General features: G+C 38.4%; 1 protein-coding gene across 4 annotated transcripts in view; it reads left to right on the forward strand.

The window, feature by feature from the left end:
* The window catches only part of ctnnd2a (catenin (cadherin-associated protein), delta 2a), a 256392-nt gene that overhangs the window by 208143 nt on the left and 31586 nt on the right, over window positions 1–16663 (forward strand). For all 4 annotated transcript variants that reach the window (XM_075452088.1, XM_075452090.1, XM_075452089.1 and 1 more), the window contains exons 16-19: window positions 4606–4723; window positions 8806–8988; window positions 12317–12490; window positions 14430–14580. In XM_075452088.1, coding sequence (XP_075308203.1) covers window positions 4606–4723; window positions 8806–8988; window positions 12317–12490; window positions 14430–14580 — 626 coding nt within the window. The remainder of the gene's footprint in view (window positions 1–4605; window positions 4724–8805; window positions 8989–12316; window positions 12491–14429; window positions 14581–16663) is intronic.

Consider the following 16663-nt stretch of genomic DNA (forward strand, 5'->3'; position numbering starts at 1 on the left):
TTTTGGTTGAAGAATTAAGTTTTCATTGGACATAATACGACTTCATACTAAAAATTTAACCTATTTGACCACACAGGCTCTGTGTAATTAAGGTCAAATAATCAAACAACATTGCAAAACACTACACTCTATCTTTAATGGAAATCATGTTTTACTACAATTAATACCTAATTGATTTTTCTAAATATTTGAGCTACACGTGAGAAATAGCGTGCTCTTTGTCACCAGCACCTATAGCACGTCCTTGCTAACTGTAGCTAAAATAATAACTGTTAAACTCAGAATGGGATGCTTTATCAAGTTTTGTGTCTTTTTAATCAGTAGGCAAGTATTTAACTCTGCAGGCAGAAGAGTTTGGCCACAATAATGAGGCAAGACTTCAGATTGGATGACGGGTTAGCTTGTAATGGACTCAATGAATATTAGCGATTGCCAGATAAACCGAAGGACATTCACAGACACCATCATTCAAACACACACAGAAAAGTAATTGAAAACATCAATGTGCCTTCCATGAGCAGTGCTTTTAGAGTTCATGTGCTCAATTATTAATTTCAGCTGTTCCCTCCATACTCATTCTCCATCTTCTTTTGAGATGTCCATCAAAAGGGCTCTGTCAAGGTCAATTCATGGTTTGTGCATCTTTGTAGATGAACTATTTAGTTTTATATACTATTCATACTACAGTTTGAGTCAAAAGGTTTGCACACCTGTGCATTAACAGATCTACAGTTTCACACCTCAGTGGAGTAGGTGGCGATACTGTGCCAGCAAGCTGGTTTGCCAAAAGCTTATTTAATCTTTTAATGAAAAATTGTAGAGGCAAATCTCCTCGCAGATGCAGAAAATGCGTCATCCAGGCCTTTATTTCTTTAAAGGTCTTTCGGCTTAAAGTTGAACCAAGTGATTGGTTTAATCTGCCTTTATGAATACGAATACCTGAGTATCATCCGCATACTAATGAAAATATATGCCGTGGTGTCTAATAATATTAACAAATGGAAGTATGTATAAAGTGAAAAATATCAGTCCAAGCAAAAAACCCTCTGGTACTCGATGGCTAACTCTGGTGTGTGAGGAAGATTCCTCTTTTACGTTAACAAACCTTAATCTAAAAATCACACAAAGGTGGGAGAGTGCCCGAGGCCACATTACACCTGGAAAATGAATGTTAGCAAGCCTCTTTCTGCTCAAGAAATGCTGGCTTCGTGGTTTTTGTTACTAAATCTGTGGAAATGCTATGTTTCCGTATAGAACCACGAGACTAACAAGTACATATGTATAGATACTCTACAGGCAAATATAAGCACATGCACATGCAAACAGTGGCATCTGCAGTCCACAGGGAAGGCGTGCACAAGAAGAGCCAACACAAATGTTTTTAAACAAGAAAGAGACTGAACACAGAAATGGAAAATAGCAGCTTAACGTAAAATCATAATGATATGTTAATGCTCCTTGTGTTCTGTTTTGCTTATGCTAATTAATTAGCCAAGCAGAGCTAAAAGCATTTTAGTCTGTTGATGTTAAAAGACTATAAAGTGAACTAGAAATCCATCAATATTAGGGTCTTTCTTCTATCTATTTTTTGGGACTGAGTTGTATTACCTGCAGTAAACAGAGTCGTGGTGTTTGAATGCATAAATCACTAAATCATTCAAATGAATGTCTTTTACTTAATGGGATAAAAGCTCCACTTACAAACCACGATTAGTCTACGTTTCAGCTTTAAAAAACAAGGTTTTTATTCTATTTAGTCTCCCCCGGGTAAAAGCACTCTTACTTTAGAGAATCAGAAGCTTTCCTCAAAGGTGAAATAAGGCTTAAAGCTACTCAGAAAAGGGCGACCTGACGAGAATATTTTTCACCATCTATAACAACTCAAAACTTGAATTTCTTTTTTTCCTGTTTGAGCGTGAGCTATATTTTATTTACACCATGTCTCTTCTGCATCAGACAGTTGATTATACTTTCTCGAGTGCGTGACTTCTGTGTAGCAGCTCTGCCGGTGGTGACTTTCAACTGTGCTAAACACTCACTACTCGTACGTACTTCACACAATAACAATAAAGCATGATGATCCAAAGAGATATGCATTCATATTGGGGCTTATGGGTTTCTAACCATATCCAACAGTCTTGCCCTGTTTTCAGGGGTGTTCAGGTTGTGTTTCTTGTAGTTTTTAGTTCTTCTTTGAGATGTCGATGTGCTCCAATTTCAAGAAATGTTACATTGTTTTATTTGAAATTCTGTTTAGGTTGGCAACGTGTCGTTGTTGAATTGAGCCGCAAAGTCCCAACTCTTTCCTCATCTTTCTCTCTGCTGTTACAGGCACCTGATTATATTCTGACATCTGCATTCCACTAGATGTTATAATTTAATTTAACTTATCTTGCTTCCGCCAGGGTTCATGAGTTAAATCATTTTCTTCGAAAGAGAGAAGCTTTTGAAAAGAGGAGTGTTCCAAAATTTTTAAAAGGCTCCTAACCTCAGGGCTCATCGCCGCATCAGATTGTTGTGTTCTTGGAGGGTGTAAAACAGTAAATTATCATATATATATATATATATATATATATATATATATATATATATTGTTGACAAATATCCCAATCTTGTGAATAGTCTCTCAGTTAAACATTTAAGTTGCACAGCTAGATATCAGGTAAACAACTTGAAAGAAATCTCAAGGCTGCACATTTAAGCAGTAAATAATTCACCTTCCCACTTTCTCAGCCTCCCACACCTTGTCTTTGGGTCTTACACATTAGTCGAGGTGAAATGTTTGCACTGTTCTGTTGTTTAATATCAACTCAACAGAGACTCTCGTCCTTCCTAAGTTGCATTTCCATCATATGCTTGTTTTCCCCATTAGCATTCAAAGCGCATGAAAATTACTTGACCTTTTCTTGGACGCATGGATCCGTGAACGTGAAGTTTTAATTGAGTTCTTTCTCCTCTGTCTTCCTCATCATTACAATTTATGAATAACTTAATCTCACAGACTTGTGAAACAGCTGTGATCCCTTTACTATGCCAGTGTGATGGATTTGTCATCTCGTTCACACCACAGTAGTCTTGCTCATCTGTTCCTCACATTTCAAATATAAGTAATGATATTTAAACCTCTTGTTACTAGACTCTGATCATTGGTTTGTCCATTCTTTTCGTTCCTTACTCTGTATTTCCCCAGTTGTCTACGCCCACATACTTTAATCAATGTAGCAGTGTGAATGGAAACGTATTGCAAGGTTGCCCACAGATAAAACTTCAGCTTGTGATAAACAGCTGATGAATAAAGGGAAACCCGATAAAGAAATAGACAGTATATTCACACAGAGGTTTAGATGAAATTTTGACCCGTTTTCTAGCAAAAGTAGCACTGAGATGGATGCTGTGACGCTAAGTAATTAGTGTAAATAAACAATCAGCAGTTCATGATTATGCCCCTGACAGCCTCCCATCCCTCACCCTTACCCTATCCAATATGGTCACAGGAAGATGTACCCGGCCGGTACCCTCAAAATGCTCAATCTGATGAAATAGACTTCCTCCACTGGTGCCATTCAGCTGATTTGACAAATTGATTGTGCAGAATACGACTGTAATGAGGAAGGATATTGAGTGGTTGTGGCCATGCAGTTTGAAGACTGTATGGCTGTAAGTGCTCGCCGCTAGGGTGCTTTTACACATGCAGCCAGACATTTGCTACAATATGCTTCTTATGGCTAATAACCTTTAACGCCATCTACAACATGGTAGATACATGTCTGTGTTATTTTTCTGGTTAATTTCTGGTGTTTTCTTTCGATTTTAAGGTGTGCAGCACATTATGTGTATTATGAGCACGAACAATGTGAGAAATGTGAAATATTAAGCGCCCTTTGAGCCATAATAAATCACTTTTGTATCTAATTTTTGTAGTTGAGACATGAAAAACATCAGTAACTCTGGAGTTTTTGTTATTGTTGTTCATGTATTTCAATGGATCTGTATGCTTTTTGTCATGTTTGGAGCCCATTATGGGCAATCATGATTTAGAAATTGCAGTCTCATAATTATTCTGGCACATGTTTCACAACTCAGATTCACATCTATTTTGAACACATGCAAATGAGTCACTGTCTAGTAATGAGTGTATCTGTTTCACAAGCAGCAATATAAAGAAACCCAAACAAATCTAACCCCAGCGCCACCCATATGTACCTCCAATTCGGACCATATTCATTTAATTCATTTGTGCATAATGAGAAGGTAGCTAGTAATAAATGGACCGATATTATCAAGTTATCCAAGCAACGTTGGTATAAGTATTGACTGTGAAATTCAGGCACTGTCTGCCTAAAGCAGCTTTCCTTCTTCTTTTATTTTTGGTATTTGTGTCAAGTGCATCAAATTGAAGGGAGCCTTTAGGGCATAGATTGAGGTCTATCAGGCATTTTAATACTTTTTCAGTTCTTTAGTTTAGGGAGAGCTGCCAGGTTCCTCTGTGTTTGAGTCTCACTTTTTCTCTCCTTTTTTCACCATATTTCTATACTTTTTATCTATCTATCTAATATAGACACGCACAGAGTCTCAGGCTAGTATTTTTTTTATTGTGTGTTGCAGGAATGTAAGCTCAGCAGGGGAGGAGGCAAGACGCAGGATGAGGGAGTGTGACGGCCTGACAGATGCTCTGCTCTTCGTTATCCAGACCTCTCTGGGTAGCAGTGAGATCGACAGCAAGGTGTGTACCACTGTCACTCTGAATATCTTTGCTTTTGTCTACACATGAAATGGGATTTTAAACCAAAACATAAAGCTGGGACACAAAATAAAGCGTGTCTGGTGTCTCTCTTAACCACAGACGCATGGGTCGAATTGTTTTAGCTCAAAAGAGGAAACAAAACGGGGCTTAAACCTGTTTCACTGCCAACAACATCAAAGATGAGGAATTTTAGTTTTCACAGAGTATTCACTTCATCACCCTTTTTATTTAGTGTAAATTTATCTCTAAAATTATTGTTGCCTTTCTTGTTGCCATTTAAGATCTGCCAGTAGCCAAATATGAGTGGCTTTATGTTCACCCTCCATATTTCTGTGTGAGGATATTTCCATGTTGGTCTGCAGTGTATATGTGTGTTCATGTCACAGTATGTGTGGGCCAGTCAATACGACATAAACAGTGTTTTGGATGGCTGACTTCTCAAGGTCTCTCTGTCTCTCAGCTTTTCTAAATGGCCATCCTTAATCACTGTTTAACTGTCCTCCCCTCTCCGATGTTTGACTGCAGTCACTAGAGGCCTGCAGTCGCCACAGTAACAAAGACTGATTGGCTGATAACCCACCAAATGGTCACTGTTGCAATGGCGATGCACATAAGCTACAGCATGTGCTCATTTTGTAACATCCCTGTCTTCTTCTTCCTTTTGTTTCTTGATTTGAGTCTTCCCTTTACATTAGCTGTATATATGGCTGTTACTTGGTAGTGTCTTTTAGTCTCCACTTTAGAATTATATTAATTTAGGGCGGCCGGGGCTCAGTGGTAAGAGTGGGTTGTCCAATAACCTGGGAGGTTGGTGGTTCAATTCTCACTCTCGCCACTCAAAAAGTTTAGTGAAACTGACAGCTAGAGGGCACCTCTTTGTCACAGCTGAGGTGCCCTGGAGCAAGGCACCATACCCCATGCTCCCTGGACTGTGAATGGCTGCCCACCACTCCAGTATATGGCATATATCTCCATGAGTGTGTGACCCTGTGCATGTGTGTGTAACCTGGATGGGTTAAAAGTGGAGGACAAATTTTGTCATGCATGCATGACCAATAAATGACCAATAAATCTAATCTAATCTTAATTTATATAATAAATTATATATATCTATATATCTATATATAGATATATATAGATATATATGTGTGTTTGTTAATTATCTGAAAGGGAATTAAGACAAATTACATTTTTATTAATAGTTTAATATTTAACATGTATATATAAATACATGTAAAACTTTTAATAAAAATGTAATTTGTCTTTATCTCAGATAAATTATCTGGTGAGTGCAATCTCTGTCACATGAGACATATTATTATTACTATTACCGGTTTATGTTTACGGGAAGTTAATGTGATTTCCCCCGTTGTGGGACTAATAAAGGTTTATCATATTTTATCTTGTCTTTATCAGTCTGGATCTGGAAGTCCCGCATGATTTTAGTTCTGGCATTCTCCACCACCTTTGGCAGTATTAACCATATTGACTTTGGGATTTCCAATCTATTCTCTGTACAGGTGTTCCTGTGCACCAATCCCATCACTTGGTTATTGTGCTCCATCTATGCAATACCTGCCTGCACCTTACACCTGCTACTATGTGTTGGACCGTCTCGGAGGCCTCTTTGTAGAACCTGCACCTGGGGTCTTGTCTGGCGTGGTAGATCCCATCCTCTAATGCGCTTGTGTTTAGGGCCGGTTCTTGAGCTGTCATGATTAGCGCCACTGTGCTGTCTTCCAGACAAGCCACTGATAAGACTTGATAGACTCGATATCAGACACTTCTTCAATTTATCGGTGGCACCCTGTCATGAATGGTTCCTCTACTTCGTCCTCCGCTTCTGCCTTAGGCATTCACTTAGCATTGCCTTCATACCACAGCGTTCTTCAGTAAAAACGTGCAGAAGCTGAACTGGCCTGTCTGCAGTCCAGATATTTAAACTATTGAAAACTGAAACTGAAACAAAGGAGGAACCAAACCAATTTAAATCTAAATTGTATGAATAAGATCTTGGTCACTGATTCAACAACATTATATCTACATTATTTAGAAAAAAAAAAACAAAAAAAAAACATTCAGTTGTCACATTGATTTTATAGAAATAAAATCAGTCAATCAGAAACGTAAGCTGAAGTTGTCTTTAAAAGGAAAACATTAAAACTGGGTATCTACCAGTTCATGCTCCCATACAGTCATGAGCAACATTATTCAAGCAGGATTCGTCATGCAATGGGGACTGAAAGTTTTGCTAGTGACTGAGAAACATTTTAGAATTGAGAATTTTGAACAACCTCTAATGCCTTTAGCCCTCCTAGTAGGCAATGCCTGAAAATATTCACAATTAAATGCTCCTGAGCAAAACAAGGTGTTCCCCAGCTGTCCGTCCTCTCATAGCTTCAATGATCAACCGGGCAAAAAATCTCCATAGATATTTCCAACTGATTGCTTCATGCTTGTCATTGAGTTTTTCAGCAACCTAATAAACCCAGCTGATCTCATCTTAGTCCAAACCAAAAACATAGTAATACATAAAAAAATGTTCCCACATTTACCTCCAATGAGGTTCAACTTGGGTTGTACACCGATAGAAAGCCTGGAAGCAAAAAAAAACCCTCAACAAACACAAAGCATAATCTTTAGATTAATGCTGTTATGCTGTAGGGACATGCACAAGCGCAGGTGGTGAGATTCAAGGAACGTATTGGGACATATTAACACTTTTCTCAGTATGCACTCAGAGTATGCTGCCAAAAATCTAGTAACTTAACAGCAATTGAAATTGATCGTGAAAGACCCAAAAGATTTTGCTCATAATTTGACATACACAACCATCATAATGCTAACATTTCATGTGGTGTATTATTTGAGTTTGATATTTTACAGCTTAGATTAAGAATGGATGTTATTATGGGGTAAGTTTATTATCGGTCCTTGAATGTATGTAGAGTTGTATCTCAGAGGATTCATTGAACAGCAGACTGGGAGAACCTAGACCGGAAACCAACACAAGTTCATACAGGTGAAATAACAGCAGAAATGGTTGTACTAGCTCATTTGCTGATGATAAACCCTTAAATGCCGCTCAGCTGTACCGCTGCTGATCTATAACTCACACTGACTTCTGACCTTGCTTTGCTGACTACAACTCCTGCTAGTAATATATAAACACGAGCAAGTTTCATTTCATTCTCTTTACCATGTAGCTGGAAATAAAAGGGCTCTGAATAAATGTGAAACAACAGATCGAAATACAAAATGTCACGGTAAATTGTGAATCAAACGTAACTCCACCAACATAATAATAGACAGTGAATAGAATTTCAGACATGACTGCAGCTCACTGAGGTGAGACATTGCTTTGTTTGTTGCATCTCTTGAGGCTGTTCAATTACACTCCTTAGTTGTTTCTGTGTAAACCGACGGTCAGACTGAGAGAAGATTGATGATTTGTCTTTGTTAATTTCCACGCAGGCTCCCCTTTCTCTGAGACGCACACACATGCAAGCGCATGCTCCTGGCAAAAGTACACACTAAACAATAGACAATATACATTGTAAAACATGATTTGCTTGTGTACACAGATAAACTCACTCAGATGCTCTGTGGCTACTGGGTTTGCCTCTAAGCTGGATGTTTAATGAGGTGTGAAATAATGTATTAGATTTGTCATTTTTCCTCATTTAGTTGAGTTTCTTTTAATCTTGTTTCAAAGTCAGAGCTAACAAACTGTAGAAGCATATTACCTGTAAGATTATGGTTATTTTGTTTTCCTCTGCCTTGATGTCGCTCAGCTTCTCCATCCGTCTTGCTCTCGGGTGCTGCCGGAAGGCCTTTAGTGTTTAGAAGTGTTAGGGAGGGTTGTTTTTGTGCTCAGTGCTTTGACTTCTTTGAGCTTCTTCTGTGTTTGAAGCGATACTTTTGAGTCGACATCAAACACAGATCTTGCATCTCAACTTTCTCACTTTTCCTATTTATATCTCTTTTTTCCATCTCATCTCATTCCCGCCACCCTCACTTCTTCCTTCTCACTTCATCCTCTCATCTACCTTTATCTTCAGACTGTGGAAAACTGTGTTTGTATCCTGAGGAACCTGTCGTACCGTTTGGCTGCTGAGACATCTCATGGTCAGCAAGGGGGCTTGGATGAGCTTGATGGCCTGCTTTGTGATGCCAATGGGCATGAGGGAGAGAGCTCCGGATGCTGGGGCAAGAAGAAGAAGAAAAAGAAGGGAGCTGAGCAGGTAAAAGCGAAAATATTACAAGATGAATACTGCAAAAGACAATAAAATAGTTCAATTAAGTGGCCATGTGCTGGATAAAGAAATGTGCGTTTACAGTCATTTCATTAAAACATTTTAGGCACTGAGGTTAAAGTACCATTACGCCTTGGCATGGATTCTACAAATCTGCAAAAAGTTCAGGAGTTATTATGAATCATCAGTTAATTTCAGCTCCATTCAATTTTGATAATACAGCCCCAATTCTAAACTGAGGTGATTTCAGGATCTCAAGGTACCTTGGCACAAGGCGCAGGATTTGATTTGATATGTCTGAGAACATATGTAAAGTCTAAAAGAGCCAGATGTTTTTGCTATCCAAGTCCATCTACATGTCAGCAGTGCAAACAGGAAGACATCTTGTAGAAACATGCAAATTAGCTCAACAATCTGGTCCCTCATTAGAAGCTCTGAAAATGTATTAGCTCCTATAAGGAGCTTTAATTTAGATATGTGAGACACTATCTTGTAATCTGGTACTTAGTTCTACTTGATATTTTAAGCAGGATGTGGCTGGGTTTCTGCAAAGGACATATGATTGCAGCATATGACTCACGTCATTTTAATCCACAAAAGATAAGTGGCGTGTGCTACTTTTCTTTTTTCTTTTTTTTTTTTTTTTTTACTAATTTTCTGTATAAAGATATAAACATATTAGTGTAGTAAAGCTAAACAAGTATAAGTAAACTTTTATGAATATAGCAGGAACTCAATGTGACTGCAATTGTCTCGCTCTCAAACAGAATGAGGGGAACAGCAATTTAGTTCACAGTCTTTATCATGTTTCATACAATTGGAGTTTTAACTCAAACTATATTATGAGTGTCATAATTCAAATTTTCTCCTTATATTCTCCTCTGTCTACACATTTGTTTACACCCTCAATCTACTTTGAGATTCAGTTATTTTTTCCAGTTTAAGGGTGTTATGAAGAAGTTTTCTGCATACAAATAACTTACATTGACAGAGAGTCCAAAGCATATCATCCATTCTGAACATTTGGTTGTGAGCGTGTTGGAGTTGTGCACAGGCTTCAAACGTGAAGACAAATCAACCCCTGGTAGTATATATTAATGACTGGGCCAACTGAGCAGAACTGTTATTTGAGACCCAAAGAAAAATAGAGCCAGCTTTTTTTTTTTCTTTGCTTTATTTTTTGCTTACCAATGGCCTTTTTTGTTAAATTACGTGAAATGATGAAAAAAAAAATCTCAATTCAAACTTGAGCTCAAAGCATTAGTGTGAACATGTAAATTCTCTTTAGTTAAGTTTTTTTTTTTTGACGCATTGAGACTTTTACACATATTTAGGAATTGCGCTTAGGCAGAACCCTAGAGGGATACAGATTGCCACACGGGGCTGTAGTGAGTGACAGAGACACAGGGGAGAGATACCGAACACGAGAAAGAGAAGCCAAGAGCCTGGGTCGGATCTGAGGAACAGATGAAGACGGAGTGTAAAGAAGCCAGGCAGGAGAGAGGAAGAGTGGTCTTGAGAGACATGGAGTGTAATCTAGTCTCTTTAATCATTTATTGGAGGTTAAGATGGCAAGACCGCGGAGCAGTGTGAGAGCATGAAATGGACCTAAACATTCTTAATGGACTAATGCAATACTGACTCACACAGACTCATTCTCTTGCTATCTGAGATGCTCCGAGGAATTTGTTTATTTTTTAATTTTTTTTAAGTAGACTTTTTGGAGCAAGTTAGAGTGCTGCAGTACATCTTAAAGCTGTGACATCACGTTGTTGCCCAAGTGTCTGGCACCTGAAGGGTCTAAAGACTCATAAACTAGGGGATAAAATTTGTAGACTAGTAAAGAAGAGAGCGTGGATTTTAGCTTCAAGGAAATAAGGTTTTACTTGAAACCGTCTCCCATACTGAAGCAGATATATTTGAAATCGTTTCATATGCTTGATAGTATACTTTTCAGTGTCCTAGATATCCAAATGAACATTAATAATCGTTGATTTAGAGCATGTCTCTAGGACCATAATCTTCACTTGATATTCCTTGTTTTTGTGCCTCTGCACACTTCAAACTATAAGAGGCCTTTGATTTTTTTTTGATCAGTATCTATGTATAGATAAAAACATGCATACTCTGTCTCACACACTCAGAGCCTGTCTGAAGACATGCAGTAGCCTAGTTTACCTTGAGACACAGGGAGGGGGAAATCAGTAGAGCGAAGCCGAGGGGGTCGATAAAGAGGCTAAAACTGAGAACAAGAGAGAGGATGATGGAAATAGAATAGGAAAGCTGGAAAAAAGAGAGCCAAACACAAAAGAGGGAGTGAGAGAAATCAAGGAGACAGAGGGAGAAAAAGGGACATGACAAGAGGGAAAGGGAAAGGACGTAAAGTAAAATAGAGGAGACTGTAGGAGACATAGTTGTGGGTTTGTGAAAGAGGTGTGATCATGTCATCCAGCAAAGGTCCAGACATCTAGAGTCTATTGTAGTAAAAGAGGTTGTGGGAAATAGGAAAAAGGTTTGCAGCTGAACAATAGGAGAGAAACAGACTCTCATAGTGTCCCTCAGCCCTCTTCCATCAGCATTCTCTCTGACATTAAAGGTTGACAGGACATTATTTACTCACCTTCTCTAAGAATTTTCATTTTCAAACATAAAGTCTGTCCTTCTCACAGAAAACATGCTGTTGCACTAAAGAATATTCAGCAAGCTGTTTATTTCATAAAGGCTGCAGAACCACTTTGACTAGTTTCATCAGAATGATGCCAATTGATAAATGTAACAAAGCTGAAAAAGTTACATCTTACTGGATAAGACTGAATCTCAGAAAACACAGGAAACATGGAACTCACCACCCTTATCTTGCTGCACTGATGTACAGATGTACTCCAAGACCACAGACATTTTTTTTTATTTTTTTCCCCCTGGTTTTGAATTCATGATGTCGCATTTAGGAAGATCTAATTATATGAGTATTTAGATTTTTGACTACCTTGAGTATATTTTCTAAAGAGCTCTTCATATTGACAAATTGGTCCTCTTTAAACCAAGCACCGGCTCTTGAGTGTTCCATTTGGTATCAGATTTTAGCAACCAAGTGTCTCGCCACTCTTGAAGGAAAGGGTATATGTCAATGTGCAAGTGCACTGCCAAATGCAACTAAATCCTACATACTGCACCTTGACGCAAAATAGAAAAATACGGAGATGCTAAACCATGTAGTTGCTGGGAAAAAAAGTATCTGGTGGTACCTGGTAGTAGTATTCTTCATGAAAAGAATATGCATAAAGACATCTGTCCCAATGCGTTTCTCCTTTTATAGTGGGATGGTGTGGGCCCCTTTCCAGACACGGCGGAGCCCCCTAAAGGAGTTCAGATGTTGTGGCACCCCACTATTGTGAAGCCCTACCTCACCTTGCTTTCTGAATGCTCAAATCCTGACACCCTGGAGGGTGCAGCTGGGGCTCTCCAAAACCTTGCTGCAGGCAGCTGGAAGGTAACCACTCGGTTTAAAAATGTCTCCAAAAACCTTTGCCTTCTGATATTTTCATACTTGACACGAGCTATGAGTAACTGAAATAAATTGCACAGTTTTTGTGTTTATATACATATACATATACGTAGTTTTGTGCTGTTAAACTGTTTAGTCATATGTTGGGAAGATGACTTAAATGTGTCCATATGCATTAATGTGTGCAAGAAAGTGTGTGATTATGTGTGCCCATAGCCAGGAACTGTATTAAACCCAAACAATAGAAATATTTGAACAGTCTTCTGCCCCCATACCATTATGGTGTGTGGTCCCAAGCACTCAAGCTATTTAGACCTTAAGGAAGAAAGGGTCCAAAGTGGAGTCGAGTGGGTCACTCCATGCATTAAAATGATCTATTTGATTAGAGTTGTAAATCAGTGATAGAAAATGGAGCTGCTGTACTGCCTCTTTTTCTGATTTTGACCAACACATATCATAAGAATTTCATTAAGGCCTCAGGAAATTGTCACCTTTTGATAAAAGGCTGTAAAATGTCTTTCTTAGAATTGATCTCCATCTCGTGTTTTTATGTGTTATACAGAACATAATATTGCTTTGAAACAATAAAATTACTTCTAATTCAAATGCTCCAAAACTCAATATACCAGGGAGTAGAGACAAGGGTCAGCAGCAGCTAACTGATGGAGGCAGCTGGATGGTGAAAATGTATGACTTATGTGGTCATATTAAAGGTTACTGTGAAGGCAGCTTTTGCCTTGAGGGAGGTTTATATAAGGAAAAAAGGCAACGTGTAAGGATGTAGCCGTAGGATGACCTGAAAAAATAATACATAATAATATACAAGAGTCCTGTAGATATTTGTGGGATGTGTGTAAGACATGTTGATTTGATAGGTTTATCCATTGATCCTGAAGTGAACAGAGTCAGATTGTGTGAGAAAGGGCAGAGGAGTTCTTTAAAAAAAAAAAAAAAAAAAATCAATGAAGGAGGAAATAGTGGGGGGAGGTGGTCTTCAGGATGTCACATTTTTCTATTTTGGTGTCAGACTGCATGTATATTCTGTGTTTGTGTTTACTTTGTCATGTCTTGTCTGAGCAAGCCCCCTCTCACTGCTTTGCGACAGCTGTTAATAATGTTGGCACACTCTACACTCTGCACACTTAAGTCTTGGCTAAGACACATGATTGTTTGTCTCTGAGGATGAATTATTTCCCTAAATGATTCTATGAAACACTGTTTTCCCGTTTTGTCCTGAAAGGTAAACAATAGCGTAAATTTAACTCAGCCTAACACGGCCCGGGGAAAATAAATGTTTTATTTGACAGACACATTCTGCCACATATCTCATTCACTGATATTCATTATTGTGGACTGTTTAGCCCCTCCTTGGTCTTCTTCAACTCACCCATAAGGCAGGCACCATTTGAGCCATTCTGGGTCGAGTGCTCCACTTCAGCTTTACCTTGATGGTTATTGAGGGAGTGCAAAAGCTTAAAGCTCATCACTTATTTTGTGTGGCCAGATCACTGTGATCCCTGAGCTGTTCTCATATAGCTCCTTATTGTACCATCTCATATCAATTTCACCCAGTGAGCTCTGTCAGCCTTTTCTTTTTCCTTTAACTTTTTCCTACTGCAACTGCTTCTCTTACAGAAAATCAAGAGCAATTAACCATGCAGACAATACACTGATATGGCCAAAGTGTTGTCATAAGTTAAAGTGTAAGGGAATTATCACATACAGCTCATATAACCATCTCATTATGAAGACGAAATGCACAAATGCCTTTTACATGTTCATTACATTAATCAACTTATTGTGTTTTATTGGTATATCTCATTCCAGTTTAGTATCCCATGTGTAGGATCTTGACTGTCAATATACCCACACAACTATCCCCATTTGTGTTCACTTAATGATAAAGCTGTTTCCTCCCTGTCAGTGGTCAGTTTATATCCGGGTTGCTGTCCGTAAGGAGAAAGGCCTTCCTATCCTGGTGGAGTTACTGAGGATAGACAACGACAAAGTGGTGTGTGCTGTTGCCACAGCTCTCAGAAACATGGCCCTGGACATCAGGAACAAGGAGCTTATTGGTGAGTGCTCAAAGTATTTTCTGAGCCAATATCCTTTCCTCTTTTCATCACTGAATGGATGGCTGACATTTCTAATTTCTTTCAAGTTACATGTATTTGGACACCTGTTTTCTAATGCTTAGTTTGAATGCCTGTTGTTTGTTCTTGCAGCGAAACCCGAAGCCCTTCATTAGTGTCATCTCTAATTACATTCTCTCGTAGCTGTTCCACTATAGTATCGTCCCTTCAATTAGATATACGTAATTAGAACTTGTGCAAACCTGTAATCACCTCTGACTTATCTCGTTTGGGTCAAGATAGCCAAGCGGAGAACTTTGGATCTGCTTTGATATTTCGACCTGTTGAATAATCTTAGTGAGACAGTTAATTGATAACCGCAGGATGTATAATGGGCTGAAAATTTAACTGAGCTTTATTTGGTCTGTGATTTGTTTGTTTGTTGTTGTTTTCAATTTGCACAATAGAATATAATCAATTTACTTAATTATTTAGCTGAAGCTAAGGTGTGTTTGTTGGTGAGTGAGGGAATTTAGATGAATAAAGACAGAGCAGTGTGGGCTGAGAGTTAAGGAAATAACTAAGCAGATAATATGTAATTAGAGACGGGCTGAGGAGAGCAGGAAAGCGGGAGATAGACATGCACATCAAAGGCTTGCATTGGTCTTTGAAAAATACACTTGATAATGAGTGAGCCGCAGTCAGTCTCGTAGCTTCAACCCATCAAGGGACTAGGGATCATTAGTTAACCAGACACATTAAGACACATATATTCTGTGTGTGTGTGTGTGTGTGTGCTTTTCTACTTTGTGTCCACAAGGGTGCATATGTGTATGAGAGGCATCCTTTTTTTCTGTGGCTATTCTTGTCGTGGTACCACCACCGCATCAAGGGGTCAGTCGTGCCAATTGATACCAGGAACTTCTTTATCTCCCTAAACAGACGACACTCATGCGTGAATGAGAGCATGTTTGGGTGTGTAAGTGCACTTGTTGTCACAGCACCTCTCTCTATCTCCAACATCTCTGATAACCACAGCTTCTTGGTGGGCTCAGTTGTTTCTATAGCAACATTGGCACCCTCAGGCTAGGAGCTTCTTGAGCATAACTTAGTTTGCAGCAAGTTTCTGTTGTTCCTTTTTGTGGAACAACAAGGAATACCACTGCCAAAGCTTCACAACCCCCCCCCCCTACTATGGTTAGGCTGATGCACAGAAGTGGATTAAAGGGTAATTAGAGCTTTTGTGAATAATTTTAGTTTTAGGATTTTGTTGTTGTTATTATCTTGTATTTAAATGGAAAAAAACTGTTAATGAAAAAGAAGGAGCATATACTTATTAGCATAGCACACACACACACACACACATATATATATATAAAATAAGATTGATAATTAATACTAAGGATAAAAATAAGGATTCATTGACCTTTAAAACTGTCTAACTATTACAGAATGCAAACTTGCAGGTGAATAGATATAGAAGCAGAAATGATTGAGGTTCACTGTTCAGCTGTTTTATCAAATTTATATATGTTTACAATAGCCAAGCATAGACTCATGTCAATTCTAGCAGAATTGTCTTCCAGCTTCTAAGCACCATTTAAAAATATGAAATACTATTGTTTTAAAATAATGTTTGTTGGCATTACAAGCTGTTTCCTTCTGTCTGGATGAGGCAATTGCTCATATATCATCAAATAAAATGAGTGAAATAATGAGTGAATAAATTTACTTAAGGAAAATATAAATACACTACACGCAATGATGCAATTAAATCGGCTTTTTGAGAAAACCTCTTGTAATTAGTAGAATTGAATGTTTTCTCTAGAAACTAAAAACAAATCCCCACTTAAAAATGTAACAAGAAAAATAAATTCAATTTCTATTCAAACTTTTGCTTGTTTTAATCGATTGCGACATGAAATGGTCCACACAAGTCATAAGTGGAATTTCGGGGACTGAGAAGACTGTTACTAGTTCAGAGACATGCTGGTGTCATACTGATGCTGCAAGAAAACAAAGCAAGACCTTCCTTAACCTTGTTATCAAAAGTAAACTATCTACTGTCGCTGATAAATTACTGTGG

Source organism: Odontesthes bonariensis, chromosome 20 (genome assembly GCF_027942865.1).
Source record: "Odontesthes bonariensis isolate fOdoBon6 chromosome 20, fOdoBon6.hap1, whole genome shotgun sequence".
Taxonomy (NCBI): domain Eukaryota; kingdom Metazoa; phylum Chordata; class Actinopteri; order Atheriniformes; family Atherinopsidae; genus Odontesthes; species Odontesthes bonariensis.